Source organism: Prionailurus bengalensis, chromosome E2 (genome assembly GCF_016509475.1).
Source record: "Prionailurus bengalensis isolate Pbe53 chromosome E2, Fcat_Pben_1.1_paternal_pri, whole genome shotgun sequence".
In the NCBI taxonomy this organism is placed as follows: domain Eukaryota; kingdom Metazoa; phylum Chordata; class Mammalia; order Carnivora; family Felidae; genus Prionailurus; species Prionailurus bengalensis.
This window is the reverse complement of record NC_057352.1, coordinates 35,699,109-35,717,362: the sequence shown is the minus strand read 5'-3', so window position 1 is coordinate 35,717,362 and position 18,254 is coordinate 35,699,109. Positions and strand designations below refer to the sequence as shown.

General features: G+C 41.7%; 2 protein-coding genes across 11 annotated transcripts in view; one reads left to right on the top strand and one right to left on the bottom strand.

The window, feature by feature from the left end:
* CNOT1 (CCR4-NOT transcription complex subunit 1) overlaps nucleotides 1–12,800 on the top strand; it is a 105,486-nt gene extending 92,686 nt beyond the window's left edge. For 8 of the 9 annotated variants that reach the window (XM_043599335.1, XM_043599331.1, XM_043599333.1 and 5 more), the window contains exons 40-49: nucleotides 1,112–1,360; nucleotides 2,781–2,944; nucleotides 3,139–3,256; nucleotides 4,678–4,779; nucleotides 7,558–7,731; nucleotides 8,529–8,678; nucleotides 9,630–9,810; nucleotides 10,363–10,495; nucleotides 11,425–11,559; nucleotides 11,714–12,800. In XM_043599335.1, coding sequence (XP_043455270.1) covers nucleotides 1,112–1,360; nucleotides 2,781–2,944; nucleotides 3,139–3,256; nucleotides 4,678–4,779; nucleotides 7,558–7,731; nucleotides 8,529–8,678; nucleotides 9,630–9,810; nucleotides 10,363–10,495; nucleotides 11,425–11,559; nucleotides 11,714–11,792 — 1,485 coding nt within the window. In that variant the 3' untranslated portion in view covers nucleotides 11,793–12,800. Of the gene's footprint in view, nucleotides 1–1,111; nucleotides 1,361–2,780; nucleotides 2,945–3,138; nucleotides 3,292–4,677; nucleotides 4,781–7,557; nucleotides 7,732–8,528; nucleotides 8,679–9,629; nucleotides 9,811–10,362; nucleotides 10,496–11,424; nucleotides 11,560–11,713 lie in introns of those variants that run through there. The other variant, XM_043599336.1, reaches the window with a different exon arrangement.
* On the bottom strand, nucleotides 12,244–17,670 carry SETD6 (SET domain containing 6, protein lysine methyltransferase). Of its 2 annotated transcripts, XM_043599338.1 has the most exons (9): nucleotides 17,421–17,663; nucleotides 17,088–17,186; nucleotides 16,870–17,014; nucleotides 16,650–16,791; nucleotides 16,320–16,514; nucleotides 16,069–16,189; nucleotides 14,454–14,634; nucleotides 14,137–14,279; nucleotides 12,244–13,985 (listed from the first exon to the last, which is right to left on the bottom strand). In XM_043599338.1, exons 1-9 carry the CDS (start codon nucleotides 17,445–17,447, stop codon nucleotides 13,680–13,682), a joined length of 1,359 nt encoding a protein of 452 aa, XP_043455273.1. In that variant the 5' UTR covers nucleotides 17,448–17,663; the 3' UTR covers nucleotides 12,244–13,679. The 2 variants fall into 2 exon arrangements, with proteins under 2 accessions (XP_043455273.1, XP_043455272.1); XM_043599337.1 differs by having other exon boundaries at nucleotides 16,650–17,014; nucleotides 17,421–17,670.
* Between the last annotated feature and the right edge of the window lie 584 nt (nucleotides 17,671–18,254).

Below are 18,254 nucleotides of genomic sequence, written 5' to 3'. Positions count from 1 at the left end.
TCAGTTGGGGTTTTTTTTGTGATAATCAAAATTTCATGGGTATGGATGTGGCGCTTGTCTCAGCTCTTCCTGCTGGCTTATTGACTCTTGTTTCTTCTCTCTGTTTGAAAAAGATACTGTATTTATACTTTTTATTCTCTTTTGCATCCTTTTGAGAATTCTTTCTTCCTTGACCTCCTTGATAACAGCAGTCTGTCTTTGTTACCTCCCCCTGGTAGTTTCTCAGATTTCAATGTACAAAAGTCCCTTTGCTGACCTTCTGTCTTGCCTAGGGTACATAAGTTTCAATTCAGTTATTTTACTGCTTATCAAGGGACAGTGAAATTGTTTTAAAGTTTCCAAGATATCGGTCAAGTTTCCATTTTGGGCTTGGTTTCTTTAAGCACTGACCTCCTTCTCCCTCTGCACCCTTAACACCTCTTATACTGCCTTCTTCTTTTGTACTAGCCAAATAACTTCTCTGCTTCACTTCCAAATCATGTCATAAAATTTGTTCTTTATCCTTTGTTTTGAAGAAATTCATTCTGTCCGTGTTATTTTAAACAATTTACGTCGAAATAAACTCAATTTACATTTAAGTAGCCAGGTATGATCTGTGGCTATTTTCTTTGGTACCTACTTATTGTGCAAATTATTACTTGACTTTTCATGTTGCAGCTAGTTGGAGTTTAAAAATTTTGTTACTGGTTAAGTCAGTCGGGAGAAGTTATCTTAAATTCTGTGAAAAAGTAAAATATACATAATTTAATCTCTTGGGGGAATTATGAATTGGTTAGAATGTCTAACTATGACTTAGTAGGTTACTAAAAGTTGGTTCGTTTGCCTAGTTAATTTTTCCACTTTACTTGGCTATGGACTGTTAACTCAAAATTGCCATGTTACTATTTCTTTCTCAATTTCCATCATTTCTGTTCTCCATTAAACTTAAAACTAAGGAATTCTGTCATCTGTCCTTAATGGATAAATCATTTTCATGACCCCTGTTTTTACAAAGTAAGAAGTAGAAATGTGACAAGGAGTAAATGGGAGAATACGTCTTAAGTATGAAAATTAAAAAATTATTTGTGTGTATTATATCTCACTGTGTTTTATATTTTTATTCCTTTGGTAGATGCACCAGCAAGGAATCCTGAAGACTGATGACCTCATAACAAGGTTCTTTCGTCTGTGTACTGAAATGTGTGTAGAAATCAGTTACCGTGCTCAGGCAGAGCAGCAGCACAATCCTGCTGCTAATCCCACCATGATCCGAGCCAAGTGCTATCACAACCTGGATGCCTTTGTCCGCCTCATTGCACTGCTAGTGAAGCACTCAGGGGAGGCCACCAACACTGTCACAAAGATTAATCTGCTGAACAAGGTCTGAAATTCTCTCTTGCCTTAGTCTTGATACACTTGAAGCCTGCATCAGTGGTTCTTAGGGCCCAGTCCCTTCCCCAAAACATTTTGTAATAGCCCTTTTTCTGTCCTGAAATTAAACTCATAGATAGTATTATAAACATAGTCATTAAATATTAGAAGAGTGTAGTGTCTGAACTAAAAGTCCACCCCTCCTCCCCCTCCAACCACCACAAGGTATTTCAGTATGTTAATGTTTGGTAATGACTATACTGGAAGATATTTAGATACTATAGAATTTTGGGCTATGTGCAGAATCACCCTGAATGGGGTGGCTCGACCTGTCCACTGATAACAGATTAGCACCTCAGATACCAGGAGTGACATTGCAGTTGATTGTTTTCTTTAAAGGAACAAAATGGTTTTCTTTTGACATATATAGAATTCCTGGAAATTTCAGTATTAAAACTGCAAAAACGAACTTAGAGTTTGGTCTTGGGTAATTACAAGTAGGTTGCCCTGTCCCTCACTCTCCAGTGGGAAAATCCAGTGGAATGCAGTATGGTTCTTTGTGTTTTTAAATTTATTTATTTATTTTGAGAGAGAGCACTCAAGCTGGGGAAGGGCAGAGAGACAGAATCCCAATCAGGCTCCACGCTGTCAGCCCAGCCCATTGTGGGGCTCTATCCCACAAACCATGAGATCATGACCTGAGCCAAAATCAAGAGAGGCTTGACTGTTGCTGAGCTGCCCAGGCACTTCCAGTTCTTTGTGTATGTGAGACATTTCTGCAGCCTGAGAGCTTCCCTGGCTTTCCATCTATTAAATGCCAAGAGAAGTATAAACCATTTTGCTTCTTGTCGGCTTTACTCACATCAGACCAGAAAAATTAGGTTGTTACATTGTATTAACATGATGGAATACGATGTACCATGTTCCTTTCTAAAGCTTACAAAAAAAACCAGTATTTGTGGAGAGTATGTTTCTGGTCTAAGATCATTGAAATTCAAAGAAAACAAAATTCTGCGGGCCACATCAGTGTATGGCCCTTTTGGGTGCCAGCATATAATTTTGTATTCAAATGATATGTGTCCTTTAATGTGAGACTTAAGAATACAAGGTAGGGGCGCCTGGGTGGCGCAGTCGGTTGAGCGTCCGACTTCAGCCAGGTCACGATCTCGCGGTCCGGGAGTTCGAGCCCCGCGTCGGGCTCTGGGCTGATGGCGCAGAGCCTGGAGCCTGTTTCCGATTCTGTGTCTCCCTCTCTCTCTGCCCCTCCCCCGTTCATGCTCTGTCTCTCTCTGTCCCAAAAATAAATAAACGTTGAAAAAAATTAAAAAAAAAAAAAAAAAAAAAGAATACAAGGTAAAAAAAACTTGTCTGATGAGTGGTAAGTGAATTCTTTTTATGATATACAGGCTCGTAATCTGTGTGCTCTGTAGGTTCTTGGTATAGTCGTGGGAGTTCTCCTGCAGGATCACGATGTCCGGCAAAGTGAATTTCAGCAGCTTCCTTACCATCGAATTTTTATCATGCTGCTCTTGGAACTCAATGCACCTGAGCATGTATTGGAAACCATTAATTTCCAGACACTTACAGCTTTCTGGTGAGTATTGTTGGATTTAATGGAGATTTCCCATTAAGGATTGCTATTTTGTTGGTAAAATTTGAGAAGTAGTATTCTTGTGGATTTGAGGCATGTTGATTTGTAATACATCTTGAATGTTACTTACTTATATTGATGTGGTATTCACCATATTTAACTTGGACCTTTTTCTGACTAAGGTTTTCTTCTTTCAGCAATACATTCCACATCTTGAGGCCTACCAAAGCCCCTGGCTTTGTGTATGCCTGGCTTGAACTGATCTCCCATCGGATATTTATTGCAAGAATGCTGGCACATACGCCACAGCAGAAGGTGTGGCTGCAGTTTATCTCCTACAGATGAAGACTGTAACTACTTGGAGCTTATTATTAGCACTTTTAGTCATTTAGTAATAATTTTACTTATTCCAGGTTTAGTCGAGAATAATTTCATGTGGAGTAAAGTTTTGGAGAGAGGTTTAACAAGTACTTGACTGCCTCTGCCTAGAAGCCATTCCTCGGTGATTAGGGTATTGCTTTTCCAAGTGTCTTGTGAGCCATCTGTGTTAATTTCTTAAGGACTTTTTAAAAACTGAAACCTTGGAGCACCTTTGTAGACTTATATATAAAACTTCGAATACTGGAGTTCTAGAACCCGCCAGTTTTACAGGTTCTCACCTTAAATGCTAAAGACTCTCACACTCAAGGGTGAAGACTGCTGGCTTGTATTTGAAGGAATTAGGATCAAGTTTTAGTAAAGAGTTTTATTTTTTTAATTTTTATTATTTTTAAGTGTTTATTTTTGAGAGACTGAGTGTGTGTGTGTGAGCAGGGGAGGGGCAGAGAGAGAGGGAGACACAGAATCCAAATCAGGCTCCAGGCTCTGAGCTGTCAGTGCAGAGCCCGATGCAGGGCTGGAACTCCCAAATTGTGAGATCATGACCTAAGCTGAAGTAGGACACTTAAATGACTGAGACATCCAGGTGCCCCCTTTAGTAAAGAGTTTTTAAAGTGTAATTGCAATAAACATAGTTAACATGAGAGGTTTCTCTCCCATCTTGCAATTAAATGGCAAATGAATATGGTAGAACATATCCTTGATTGGCCTTTCAGAAGAAAATATGACTAATGTGCTTGGCAAAAAAAGAAAGTGAGCTAATCCTTAAATGGAGTGTATATTGTTTGATATTCCAGGAGGAGAAACACAATAACATTGAATAAAATTGCCCCCAAATAAACACACTTAGTAAAATTGGGAGTTGGTGACAGGTTCAGCCATGTTTGGCTGAAAATAGAGGATTTATAGTGTGAACTTTTTATAAACTGGATCAAATTATTTGACAGGAGTTGGGAGTGGGGAAAGAAATGGTTTGAGACCTAGGACTTAATTAAAACAAGGAACTTAAAAATAAATAAATACAGGAAGGAAGGAAGAAAACAGACCTCTGTCAGTTTCTTAGTTGACTGTTTTGTGTTGTGTCTGAAATTTTCTCCAGGTTTACTACTACTCTTCAAATTTTGCTTACAGGCACAAGGACCCATACATCCTAGAATTCTGGAGCCATTTTGTTTTAAATATTTCTCACTGTTTCTGTAATTATCCTTACTCCTTTTTAATGCCAGTCTTCAAGAGACTTATTTATGTCAGTATTCTCTAGTTCTATTAGTCTGAAGAAGATAGTAAATAAGTCAACTTTTTGGTGGTAGAACAGCAACCGAGTAGAATTATGACTCATGTACATTTCTTTCTTTCAGGGATGGCCTATGTATGCACAGCTACTGATTGATTTATTCAAATATTTAGCGCCTTTCCTTAGAAATGTGGAACTCACCAAACCTATGCAAATCCTCTATAAGGTAATTAATCTAGAGTTACAAATTAAAATAAAATTTAAAAATACACACTCTCAACTGGGAATGTGAGGCCTAATATTTTTTATTAAGCTTTTAAAGTATAAAATATATTCAGAAAAGTGCAAAAGTCAAATGTTCTTGTATAACCAGCACCCGAACAGGGTATTCCATATGTTCAGCTTTAGTAGATACTACTACTTTTATAAAATATACATAGCTGTTAATTGACACACCAGCATGTGCCTGGTATTTACTGTTTTGTGTTAGCCATTTTGGCAGTTGTGCAGTAGGATCTCATTGTGGATTTAGTTTGGATTTCCTTGATTTTTTTTTTTTTTTTTTAAATGAATAGCTTGGCCATTTGGATATCCTTTTGTGATGCTCCTCTTCCAGTTTTTTGCTCATATTTCTACTAGATTATCTGTTTTCTTTTTATAGGACTGCTTCATACATTCTGGATATAAGTCCTTTGTTTAATATATATTCAAACATTTCCTACTCTTGTGGCTTTTTTACTCCCTTAAAAGTAGGGTGTCTTTTGAGGAATGGAAACTTTAATGTAGTCAGAATTACCAAGTTTTTACTTTCATCTCATGTAAGAAATCTTTTTTTTTTTTTTGTATCTGACGTAAGAAATCTTTGGCAGTCCCAAGTCGCATTCTCTTCTGTGTGTGCTCTGTTCACTGCCCAAGAAGCCGTATAATTCTGGCTTTTACGCTTAGGAGGTATGACCTATCTCAGAGTTATTTTTGTGTATGGTAAGATTCGTTTCCTCCTCTTTCCTTATATCCCCACCCCAATAAATAATGTACAGCTTTTCAGTACCATTCTTTATTCCCTATTGAATTGCTTGGGCACCTATGTCAAAATAATTGACCATTTGTGTATGGGTGTCTCTCTAGTTCATCTGTTTTGTGTTCTTAGGGCAGTATAAAACTGTCTTGAGTTGTAAGACTTACATATAAAGCCAGAGTAATCAAGCAAAGTGATTCCTCTTCAACTTTGCTCTCTTAAGATTATTTTGGCTATTTTGTGTCATTTGCCATTGCATAAAACTACACAGTCATCTTCACTTCTAAAAGCTGGCTGGGATTTAGATTGAGATTGCAGTGAATCTCTAGATCATTTTGGAGAGAATAGACATCTTAATAATATTGAGCTTTCAATCCCGAACATGAATATTTCTATTTAGTTAGGTCTTTAATTTTACTATGCAGTGCTTTGTAGTTTTCAGAATAGAGCTTTTCAACCTCTTTCTTTAGACTTATGCCTATACATTTTGTGGGTTTTTTGGTGACATTGTAAAATGTCTTTAAACTTTTTCATACTTGGTAGCAATGTATAGAAACAAACTGATTTTTGTATATTGGCCTTGCATCCAGCTACCTTGCAAAATTTACATTTTCTGGGAGTTTATGAGTGTCTTTTGTGGGGAGAAGTGTATTCTGTATTCGTTCCATCAACATGTAACTTTGGGTTTGTGTTTTACTTTTTCTTGCCAGTAACTCCCAGGAAAGTCTTGAATAGAAGAGAGTGATAATGACATGTTTGTCTCATTAATGATCCTAAGGAAAGCTTTTAGTTATTCACCATTAAGTATAATGTTTTTATAAATCTACAGTTTTGTTTTGCAGATACCATTATCTGAATAAGGAAATGCCCTCTATTCATAATTTGTTGAGTTTTTAAATCATTAAATAGGTATGGAGTCATATTGAATGCCTTTTTGCATTCAAGAAAATGTAAAAAATCTTTTTTCTGTTAATATTATAACTCCATTAATTTTAAAATGTTTAAACTGCCATTGCATTTTGAATCATTTGGTCATGATATATCACTGTTATTTCTGTTTCTGATATTTAGGATTTTTGTGTGACTTTTCACATCAAATTTTGGTGTCAAGATTATGCTCATCTCATTGAAAAAGTTGGGGAAAGTTCTCTTTAAAAATTTTTTAAAAAAAGTTTGGGGAGCTCTTATTCATTGATTTTAGAGATGCTGGGGGTGGGGGGAGAGCCACAAGGGTGGGGAGGAGCAGAGAGAGGGGGACAGAGGATCCCAAGTGGGCTCTGTACTGACAGCTGTGAGCCCGATGCGGGGCTCAAACTCACGAACCGTGAGATTATGACCTGAGCTGAAACCAAGAGCTTAACCAACTGAACCACCCAGGCACCCCATTCAGATTTTATTTTGATTGGGGTTTTGGCAAGTTGGTTTTTAAAGTAGTTTATTTTATCTGAATTGTCAAATTCATTAGCATATAACTGGGGGCCATTCTCTTAAACTATTATGTCTGTAGGATCTGTAGTGATGGTCCCATTTCATTCTTGCTATTAATATTTTTTCCATTAGTAGGGTTTATCAATTTTATTAATCTTTTCAAACAGCCAATTTTGGTTCACGCTCCTTTAATACTTTTTAAACATGTAATTGATTTTGGCTCTTTTACATCCTTGGTTTTCATAAATTATGTTTTTTCAGCTTCTGAAGTTAGAAGCCTATGTCTTTTTTTTTTTTTTTTTTCTAGCCTCTTCTAGTATACAGCATTTAAGGTATTAAGTCCCCAAAATTAGATTTAGGTGATTTCCAGATGTACATGTATATATTTTGGTAAATCACTTGTGACACAATTTTTAATTAAAGCCTGTAATTTGTTAATGAAGCATACTTTATACTTTTATCTTGTTTACTTGAGTTAACATTCATGATAGTATAAATGTTACTCCAACTTTCCAACTTAATATGAAAACAACCAATGTTTTTCTCATTTTTTAAAAATAGGGCACTTTGAGAGTGCTGCTGGTTCTTTTGCATGATTTCCCTGAGTTCCTTTGTGATTATCATTATGGATTCTGTGATGTGATCCCACCTAATTGTATTCAGCTAAGAAATCTCATCCTGAGTGCCTTCCCAAGAAACATGAGGCTCCCAGACCCATTCACTCCTAATCTGAAGGTAAAGTTCTAAACATTTCAAGGAAAAACAAGGTTATGTGTTAGTATTTCAGTCCTTTTCTCTGGTTGTAGACTTATTTAACCTGTCTTTCCCCAGCATAAACCACATATAAGTTATTTGTTAGATAAGGATGCTCTTTGGGGGTAGGGGGCAATCATGTTATTAAGCCTGCTGAATATTGGTTTACAGTTTTGCCTAGCTGCTGTTTTTAGTTAATTTTGATAGTAAGTTAATTTTTGCAGAACGTCAACCAAGGTTTTGGGCCAGTCACTAGCTGGGTGGCCCTGATTGCACAGAATTTCAGAACAGACGTTTATAATACCTGTATTCCACAGGTATTTTTTTGTGTGTCACCCTGATGCAGCTATTGTAATTCTTATGTATTTTGTATTCTTTTTCTTTCACATGCATTTTTTTTTTAAAGTAACAAGTATGATGTTCTTTTCTTCTGAGGCATCTTTTCAAAGACTAGGGCTCTTGGTGAGTGAGCAATATCTCCTCTGTACCCTTACTTTGAAATCCAAGTCCAGGAAAAAAATAACTAGTGCTACACATTATTAGGCTTGTTCACAGAAGGTACCTATCCTGCCTTAATTTAGAAAGATGATTTACTACAGAATGAGAGATTCCTACCTTTTATAGATTTTTAATTACAGATTAATAAAAAGTGGCAGCTCTTTGTAAGATCTTACATTGTATAGTTTTAGAAAAACAATCCTACTTTTTAGCACAGATGGAATTTGCTGTTAACTCCTACATATGCTTCTGGTTTTGATTATTGTATCTATCTGTGGCAGGTGGATATGTTAAGTGAAATTAACATTGCACCCCGGATTCTTACCAATTTTACTGGAGTGATGCCACCTCAGTTCAAAAAGGACTTGGATTCCTATCTTAAAACTCGATCACCGGTCACTTTTCTGTCTGATTTGCGCAGCAACCTACAGGTTAATTGGTTTGACTTAAATTTTCAGCTGTGTCTGTGAGTGGTCTATTTGGGAGTCAACCAGATTTAAAAATTTCTCATGGTTGGATGAGATTCACTGAATTATGCATTATACTAGTTCATCTTATCAGTGATACAAAGCCTTAGAAGAGGCAACCAGGGGAACAGGCTGATTTTCTGTACGAATACATGGCTGATAATGGTTCCCTTTCAGTACTCCCAGATGATTATTGTTGTTTTTAATGTTTGTTTATTTTTGAGAGACAGACACAGAGCATGAGCGGGGAGGGGGAGGGAGACAGGGAGGGAGGAAAGGGAGACACAGAATCCAAAGCAGGCTCCAGGCTCTGAACGGTCAGCACAGAGCCCAACGTGGGGCTGAACCCACGAACCATGAGATCATGGCCCAAACCAAAGTTGGACACTCAACCAGCTGAGCCACCCAGGCTCCTCCCACACCCCATGATTCTTCTTAATAAGGGGATTCTGTCTTAGTTTGCTGTTTTAGAAAAGGACTTGAAATCGTGTGGTCTTTCCACACCAGAGTACCACTTTTTCCTCTCTCTAGATTATTTTTTTCTTCAAGATTTTAAGAATGCCCCATACCCAACATGGGGCTTGAATTCACAACCCTGTGATCAGGAGTCACACACTCCACCAACTGAGCCAGCCAGGCACCCCTCCCAATATTTTTTATTGAGATAATAGACTGACTTTATAAACTGTACTTTTTTGCTGGCACCTGTTAAAGCTTTGCCTTCCTGTTACTGACACAACCACCCATAGACAGATGTGTTATTTGTTCAGCAACCTCACAAAGTCAAGTAAATTTCTAAAAGTTAAATCCCAAAGAACACTGAGAGCAGTTCATCTTTTCTATGAAGGCGTAAAAAGGGTTTAGAAATAGTGAGTCCTCTATGAAAATAAGGAGTTTTCTGTTTTGTTCATTTAGGTATCCAATGAACCTGGTAATCGTTACAACCTCCAGCTCATCAATGCACTGGTGCTCTATGTAGGGACTCAGGCCATTGCACACATCCACAACAAGGGTAGCACGCCATCAATGAGCACGATCACCCACTCGGCTCACATGGACATTTTCCAGAACCTGGCTGTGGACTTGGACACTGAAGGTGAGTGAAACTAGCCAATTCTCAGAGTTAAGTTCTCTGTACTGTTTGCCACAGTCTGGTCATAGAAATACTTTGTCATAATAGGCATATAATATTTTGTTAGTCTGTTTATGGCTCTGGCTATTTTCTTTTTTTGGGTGGTGGGGAAACTCTTGCCGTGAGTGTATAGTGGAGTTTTCCAGAGGCTACAGGAAACAATACTGGAGCAGACTGAACACAGGATTAGAAGAATCCAGCTGTCTTCTATTAAATGACATTAAATAGATCTGTGAAATTAGGGATATTCTTCCCTGATTTTGGGGGGGGGCCAGGGAATGCTTTTATTAACATGTATTAATATGCAGGGTATCTGTTTTTAAATATTTCTAAAAATTGTAATGTGGAAAATAAAAATATCTCCCAGAAGTGGAAACCTGAGAACCACTGGTTGAAACTAAAGGACACGGGAAAGGCCAGGATCCCAAATCCAAACCCTAGCCACTCAGAATGATGTCTTTTTGCCTTGGCCTCTCAGAGCAAGTCTTTAATAAAGTTTGTTTTCTGAATTTCTAGGACGATATCTCTTTTTGAATGCAATTGCAAATCAGCTGCGGTACCCAAATAGCCACACTCACTACTTCAGCTGCACCATGCTGTACCTTTTTGCAGAGGCCAACACTGAAGCTATCCAAGAACAGATTACAAGGTAAGGGAGAAGTTTTTTGGATGATTCTCAATGGTTGCCTCTTCCCCTTAACTTATGCATCGACTGTGTTTTCTGTGCACTGTTCGTTGAGATCTTCTTTGTGTCCATTTAAAATATCTTTTACATGTGGGATATGGGATACAGTAGTGAACAAAATGTACATTGATTCCTACCCTGGTAATTAGTCTGATGGACACAGAATTACAAGTAGAGAATTGCAAATCATAATCATTGCTAAAATAAAAAGGTTTTGACAAAAGGTATAGGTATCTTGATTGAAAATCAAGTTTCTCTCAGATGGTAGCGATAACATTTTTATCCAGAGTCCAGAATTCACATAGGCCTCTTGAAAGGCATTTTGTTAGAGTTTGGGCTTTTTCCTTCATCCTCTGGGTTGAAAGGTTTGAAGGAGAAATAGAGGATTGTACTTGGCGTTTTCCTAATGATAAACTACACCAGAGATTAGGCAATGGGTGGATTCTCGTGAGAGAGATACACATTTTAAAAACTGGACCAGACTTTAAAAACTTGTCCCTTCACCTAATAGTTTGTATATTACAGTATCACATTAAATAGTATCCTTATTTTCACACATACCCAGGTAGTATTAGAATTCATTTCTTTTCACTGGTTGTGCATTCCTTAAGTAGCTTTCTGTGAGCCATGTAATCTGATACTGTTATCCTTTAACTTAGAAAAACTAGATTTGTATCCTGCCTCTTCCAGTTAGCCTAGAAGACTAATTCAGAATCCACCTGCATTAACTGCGATATATCGTTTAGACCTTAATCCACCTGTCTTCAGTAAAGCTAGTAACTTTTGCATGTAGTTTAGTAATCAAGGAGAAAAGATAGGAATAAAGGTAAAGGAGAAGTGTTCATAAATTTCTAGGTTTCTCTGTGCATTAACTCATCTTTTCTTCCCTTCAGGGTTCTCTTGGAACGGTTGATTGTAAATAGGCCACATCCTTGGGGTCTTCTTATTACCTTCATTGAGCTGATTAAAAATCCAGCGTTTAAGTTCTGGAACCATGAATTTGTACACTGTGCCCCAGAAATTGAAAAGTGAGTTCAAAGTGATTTGTCTAAGAATGAAACAGATGATGGCTCTAGCTAGGGTGGGTGATTAAGAGGGTAATAATAGCCAGAGCTAATGTGACACAAGGGATTGCCAGGCCTCAAGTTTTATCACAAACTTGTGATTGTCTCTATTTTTCAGGTTATTCCAGTCGGTTGCACAGTGCTGCATGGGACAGAAGCAGGCTCAGCAAGTAATGGAAGGGACAGGTGCCAGTTAGATGGAACTGCATCTCTGCTGTAAATGTGTCAGCCTGGAGGTCCCACTGCACCAAGTTCATAAACTGGCTGAAGAATCCTTTCAGCTCTTCCTGACTTTCCCAGCCCTTTGGTTCTCGGGTACCTGCCCCAATTACTGTTTGGGTCAGCTTCCTGTGTATGTGGGCACGTTCCAAAGTTTAAATGCATTTTTTTGACTCTTGGCCAAAATTTAGAAGATGCTGTGAATATCATTTTGAACTTGTGTAAATATATGAAAGAGAAAACTTTTGTCTGGAACTTCTTGGGTTTGTGCAAAATGTGTCCAAGGCAAGTAGATAAACTTGGTACCTGCCCAGCTTGTAACTGAAAAGGCTGCTGATGCCATCCACTTGTCTGGGGACAGAACAATACAGCTCCATGTCTTCTGACATTCTTGGTGTCCCAAAGAATAGCAAAAAAAGCCAGTTTAAATATTGTGTAACTTATTTTTTTAATGTGGACAGGGGACCTTGAAAATCACAAAGTTGTTAAAAATGTGTATGTGCTACTATTTGGTATGCTTAGGGGACATGGGAAGAGCTCACAATTGAGATCCCATGGGTTTTTGTTTTGCCTCTTCCCCAAATCTAAAGCCGACTGCTGGGAGAGCATCATTTTCTCATTTCTACTGGAGAACCTGCCCCCTTAGGCCCTGCAAGATGCAGTCAGCTCTTTTTATAACGTAAAACCGGACCAGGCCTAAAAGTGCCCCTTTCTTTCTTCTGATCCTTGTAAATTGTGGGAAAGGGAACTAATAGTGTATGAATTGCCCTTCCCCATTATCCCAGTAAATAGCCCTATATAGGCTATGTTGAACAACAACAAAGTCAAAAGGACCAATACAGCCCCTTTTGTAAGCATTTTGAATGTTTTGTAAATGTATTGGTCCACGTGTTGTATTTTGTAGCCTTTCTAGTTCCTGGGCTCTAGCTCCCATTACTTGTATGTGTATGCATACTGTAGTCAAAACATTAAAGTCATGACACACACATGACTCCACTGTGCCTTTCTCAGTAGTAGCAGCAGCCAGTGCTGATGGTGAGGAAAGTGGACAACCCAGCCTCGCAGAGCCTGTTGCCAAAGGGAAACGTCACTTCTTGCTGCATGGTAGATCACTTACATGAACCTGGCATCTTTAAACAAGCAAGGAAGTGAATTTTGTAGTGTTTCAGCAGTAGAAAAATCATTGGATCAGGTTTCTATGGTTAAATAATTACAAAACATTTTTCATACCCTTTGTCCCCATGGAGTTTTGATAATATAATTTACACTATTTAAAATAAAATATACCTTAATAACTCAAGTTTTATGGCCACAGAGGACAAAAAGTTCAAGACTCAACAGCAGAAATCTTAATGGGGCTTGAATGTCATTGGTGGCTTAGGGTTTCTTCGCTTACCGGTGGGCTGTGCCATGTAGAGGAAACTTCAGACTCCTGAGGAAGTACAGTAGTTGTTGAGTGCCAGTGCCATATCATACCCTCTAACAGAAAATGAAGTCTTGGAGTGGGGGGGATGCTTGCTCAAAACAGACCCAGGTCTACCTTCAAAGTCCATGTTATTAAATGCTAGACTACAACAGGAACCTATTACTATCACATTTCTTCTAACCTTTGGTTCAGACTGAGAACAAAACAGCTATAAAAATCACTGATATTAGTAACAGCAATCTGCAAGTCTGCTGTACCCAGTCCTTAAACAGGTCACCCTTATCTCAGTTACCCCTAGCACACCACCTTTGTTACTTTTCCTGTTGGTATTTATTAAAGGAAAAGCAAAAGACCCAGATTTTCCTTTTTTTCAAGCATCAATGAATGCGAGCTTAGAATAAAGTTCTTGTGGATGGTCTTTCAGGCAACAGGGAACCTGCTAACTTGTCAGTTCCAACAACTGGTGTAAGATCATCTTCTGACCATAGCGAACCTGCAAGGCCTGCTGTTCCCTCGAGCTGAGTTTGGTGTAGACCTCCTTGTTACTTAGTAAATCTTGTTCAGATTTTAAGTCTGTGGCATAGGTTTGCAGGGTCAACAAAACACTGTCCCGAAGCAGCTGTCTCCATGATGCTTTCAGCCTGGGGATATTTGTGACTGTCAAGCTCTCCTCTTCCCTTTTATCATCTCCCCATCCATCCTGGTCTTTAAACTCTCTGAACTCCTCAGCAGGCATGCATAGTACCTAGAAGCAATCATTGGGCCCTTTAATTTTGAATCGCTGAATTTAGAGAAAAGCCAGACCTATCTTGGCAGCATTTAAGTGTCCTCTCCCTCCATCCCACCTTTCCTCTTTCATGTAGTTCCAAATATTTCATCTATTCTCAGCCCTTTACCTTGAGTGTGGTGGTCAGTTCCTCTTCAGTGAGCACCTCCTCCCGCCCAATTACAAAGGCTCCCTCTTCCCCTACCATCTCCAGTTTGCATAAGAAATCCCAGCGTTCATACAGTAGGAGCCTTTCAGCTTCAACTTTTGTTCCTGTAGGTAGAAAAGCAATGTTGTGTAAGTCTCCATATACCCACCAGTTCATTTCTTCTTCCATCTACCCCACCCAGTCTACCAAAAAAGGGGCAACTGCTATTTAAGAGCACTTGGGGTGGGGACAGAGACACGTCCATCAGTGTAGTGTGCAAGACTTAATCCGACACTCACCCAGTAATGCTGCTTCACGAACTGTCACCATCTGAATGTCAGCTGTGTCATCCGTGTTGTCGGGATATGGTTCAACAAAACCATACATATGAATGAGTTGCCAATTAGCCATTTGTCCATAAGTGTTGAAAATTTCATGGCCTTTAGGAATGGGCTGAGTGGCCACCATCCGAAGACAATTCTGGGGTGGAAGGTAGAAGCTGGGACTAAGCCCTTCCCTGGCCAACCCACGAAGATAATTTCTGTTTTAGGAAAAGCCTCCGGTGGGTGCAGTTCAGCAGTGGGACTGATGATACACTTTCCAACATTCTACCTTTTTAGTTCCTGTTAAGATCCTGTACAGGCATACCTCAGACTGTCCAGGTTCAGTTCCAGAGCACCACAAAAGAGCAAATAATGTTAAAAGACAAAAAACCAAAAACAAAAGCCAACTTAAATGAATTTTATGGCTTCCCAGTGCATATAAAAGTGATGTTTATGGGGTGCCTGGGTGGCTCAACTGGTTAAGTGTCTGACTTTGGCTCAGGTTGTGACCTCACCTCATGGTTCATGCATTTGAGGCCCAAGTTGGGCTTTGCACTTACAGTGTGGAGCCTGCCATGGATTCTGTGTCTCCCTCTCTACCCCTCCGCAGCTCACGTACTCTCTCTCAAAAATAAACATAACGTTTAAAAGATTTTTGATAAAGCTTATGCCATACTGTAGTCTATTAAGTGTTCAACAGTATTACCTCCTAAAGAACAGAAAAATGGGCTTTTCTTGCTAAAAAAAAATGCTAATCACTGTCTGAGCTTTCAGTGAGTTGTAACTGCTGGGATGAGATCACCAGAACAAATATAGCAACAATGGAAAACTTTGAAATCCTGCAATTCTTGCAGTTACAATTCTTCCAAAAGTATGACACAGACATGAAGCAAGTACTGTTAAAAAAGCGGCACTGACGGACTTGCTCAACACAGGGTTGCCACAGACGTTCAACCTGTAAATGCAGTATCTGAAGTATAATAGAACAAGGTATGCCTGTACAGTAGGATGAAAGGGGTAAAAGTCGCTGGGTTTTAAAATTGAACAATTAAACCAAGATCAAAGTAGAAATGGCAGATAGAGGCAAAAATTAAAAAATAGCCATTTCCTAAATTTTGATTCCATAAACTTGGATCTGATCTTGCAACTTTCCACATAGCAAATGGAATTGATATACCCTTGATATCAAGTTAGATTTGACCTATGACCATTCCCCTTTCCTCCCTCTTCTTTCCCCAAAGTAGTGACAGTATATCTGACCCAGGCTGCTGTCCACTGGGCCCCAACACGATCTTGGTTCACTGGCACTGCACAGAGGAGCCAACCAACCTCTAGCACCAAGTAAATGGCAGTAGCTTATTACGGAATTAACAACTTTCTCTGCGGGTTTTGAAGTTTTGTGTTCTACTTCGTTGGAATACGCAAACTCAAAGTACATAACAGAAGAACTTCACCTACACATTTTTAGCCTAAGGAGAATGGAGCCCACCGAGCCCAACTGTCAGGGCAGCATCAACGACCAGCACTGGTTTGAATCAAATGCCTGATCATCAGTGCACATAATAACAATAACTGAGAGGGATCCACTCACTGGAGAGTATTCTAGATTGGCATTATGATTGGCTAAGTGGTTTAGTATGTCTGCAGCAGGCACCATCAAAGGGGAGTTTGGCTCCTTTTCATCCTCCTCTTCCTCCAGTGGTTCCTGAAAGCTGCCACAGAGAGAACTTTGCTAAAGCCCAGGGTTGGGTGAGAGACTGGGGTGTGGTTCACTGTTCTTTCCCCTCTCATCCCTCAACTGAGATCTAAAGAAAGGAGTCCTTCAAGGTTCGGCTCACTGACCTGTACGCCATCACAAGAGCCACGAGCTGGTGGTAGAGTTCCAGGGAGCGAACCCTGGGGCTGAAAAGATCCGGGTGGGCTTCCATGAACGGCAATACGATGGAATAGTATTCGCTGCGGATGTTGGCCAAGTCCTTCTCCACCGCCTCGGGTACGCCCGTGCCCTGCAGCAATCGCCGACGCTCCTCCTCAGGCCTGCGGTGACACCCCAGCCAGGCTCCCTTCACACACCCTACCGGGACTAGCGCTCGTGGCCCGGTCCCCGGGCCAGGGCGGAGCGAGCCGCGAGGCTACGGGGCCGGTGCTCCCCGCCCCCACCAAGGCTCTCACCAGAACATCGGGTGCTCCAAGCGGCCTAGCTCCGGCCACATCGCAAAGTAAGGGCTCCAGGGCGAGGCCGGGGCCTGCAGCTCGTGCAGCAGCGCCAGCAGCAGCGGCACCCAGCCCGACTGGCTCTGCAGCGCGCCTCGCTCTGAGAGAGACACAGAGGTGAGAGCACCGGCGCGGCCCCGCGGCACGCCTCCCCGTCGCACCCCGCCGGCGCACCCACCTTGCTCCAGCAGGCCGCCGATGGAGCAGGTGTGCTGCGACAGGAGCGCGGCCCGCGGCACGGCAAACAGCAGCTCCCCGGGCTGCACGCTCTCCCGGGCCACCATGCCGTAGCCGGCCACCGTGCCCTGCCGGCTCACCGCCACCTGAGCAGGGGGAGCGGTGGGTCAGGGCTGGACTGCGCCCCAGCCGCGTCCGCCCGCACCCCCGCCTCCTCACCTTGGGACTCAGCTCCAGCCCCACCCGCCGGCACCAGCTCAGGAAGCCGGCCACAGGGTCCGGGTCCGGGTCCGCGTCGCCTCCCACAGACCCCGCCACCTGAAACGAGCCAGCGCGGTGGAGACGGTCCGCCCAGGAGAACGCGCGGGAAGCGGGAAGGCATCGCAGCGTGCGCGCGGAGAGAAGTTAGCTCTGGGTGGGGGAGGGGACGAGGAGGGCGGCCAGGGACCTGCGCTAGGGAGCCGCAGGGACGCGCGGGACCGCACTGCGGGCGGGGTAGGGGCGAGCCGCAAGGGAGACGGGCAGGCCCCGCTCCGGCCCCCCGCAACTTACCCGCCGGCGCTTTGCCCTGGTCGCCATGGCGGAGGGCGCGCGACCCAGCCGCTCAGAAGCTCCGCGCTGGCGCTTCCGGCGTCCGGGAAAAGGCCTCTCGGGGGCGGGGCCACAGGCCCCGCCCCGGCGCCACGTGACGCTCGCCTCCTGATCCACGCGGAGGACGAGTGGGGATTTGCACCTGGTCAAATCATTCTTCCTGAGCACATCCTGTGGAGCCCGAGTGTCCCCAGTTGGGTTTAAGTCGGGTCCGATAAGGCGTGTCTCTGTGGAGCCTCGAGCCTGGTTCTGAGCCAGCCACAACTCTCCCCTTCGGTCTCTATGAGCTGAGACATTTCGGAATGGAAGTCCGGGTAAAGAACAAAACTCCCTTTTTCCCGGTACCAACCAAGGCTGTCAGCGCACCCAGGTGGGCGACCAGCCTGCCTTCCTGATCTCGAGTCTCCGTTAGCTACGGTCATCTAACCGTTTTACACGGAGCAGGTTGTCAATGTGCGTGCGTGCGTTTCGGAGTGTGGTGGGTCAGGTTGTGTGTGTTTCCGAGGGGCAGGGGGAGGGTTCCCAGAAGTAGAATAACCCGCCTCTGCCCGCACTCGCTAGTATATCCGTTTGTCATCATTTGCATAGCACATGGTGGGTTTTATTTTTATTTAGATGCTTCTTTATTAGTTGACACATAGCAGGTATGCAATTATGTATTTATTGAGTAAATGAGTGAATGAGTCCGAAATGGTGGTTAAAACCTGGGAAAGTAGCATGCTGTTAAGTAAATGAAGCATTGAATAGAGAGTGTTTTGAAGCCAAACAATGCCAAAGCCAGTTCTCAGCTTTACA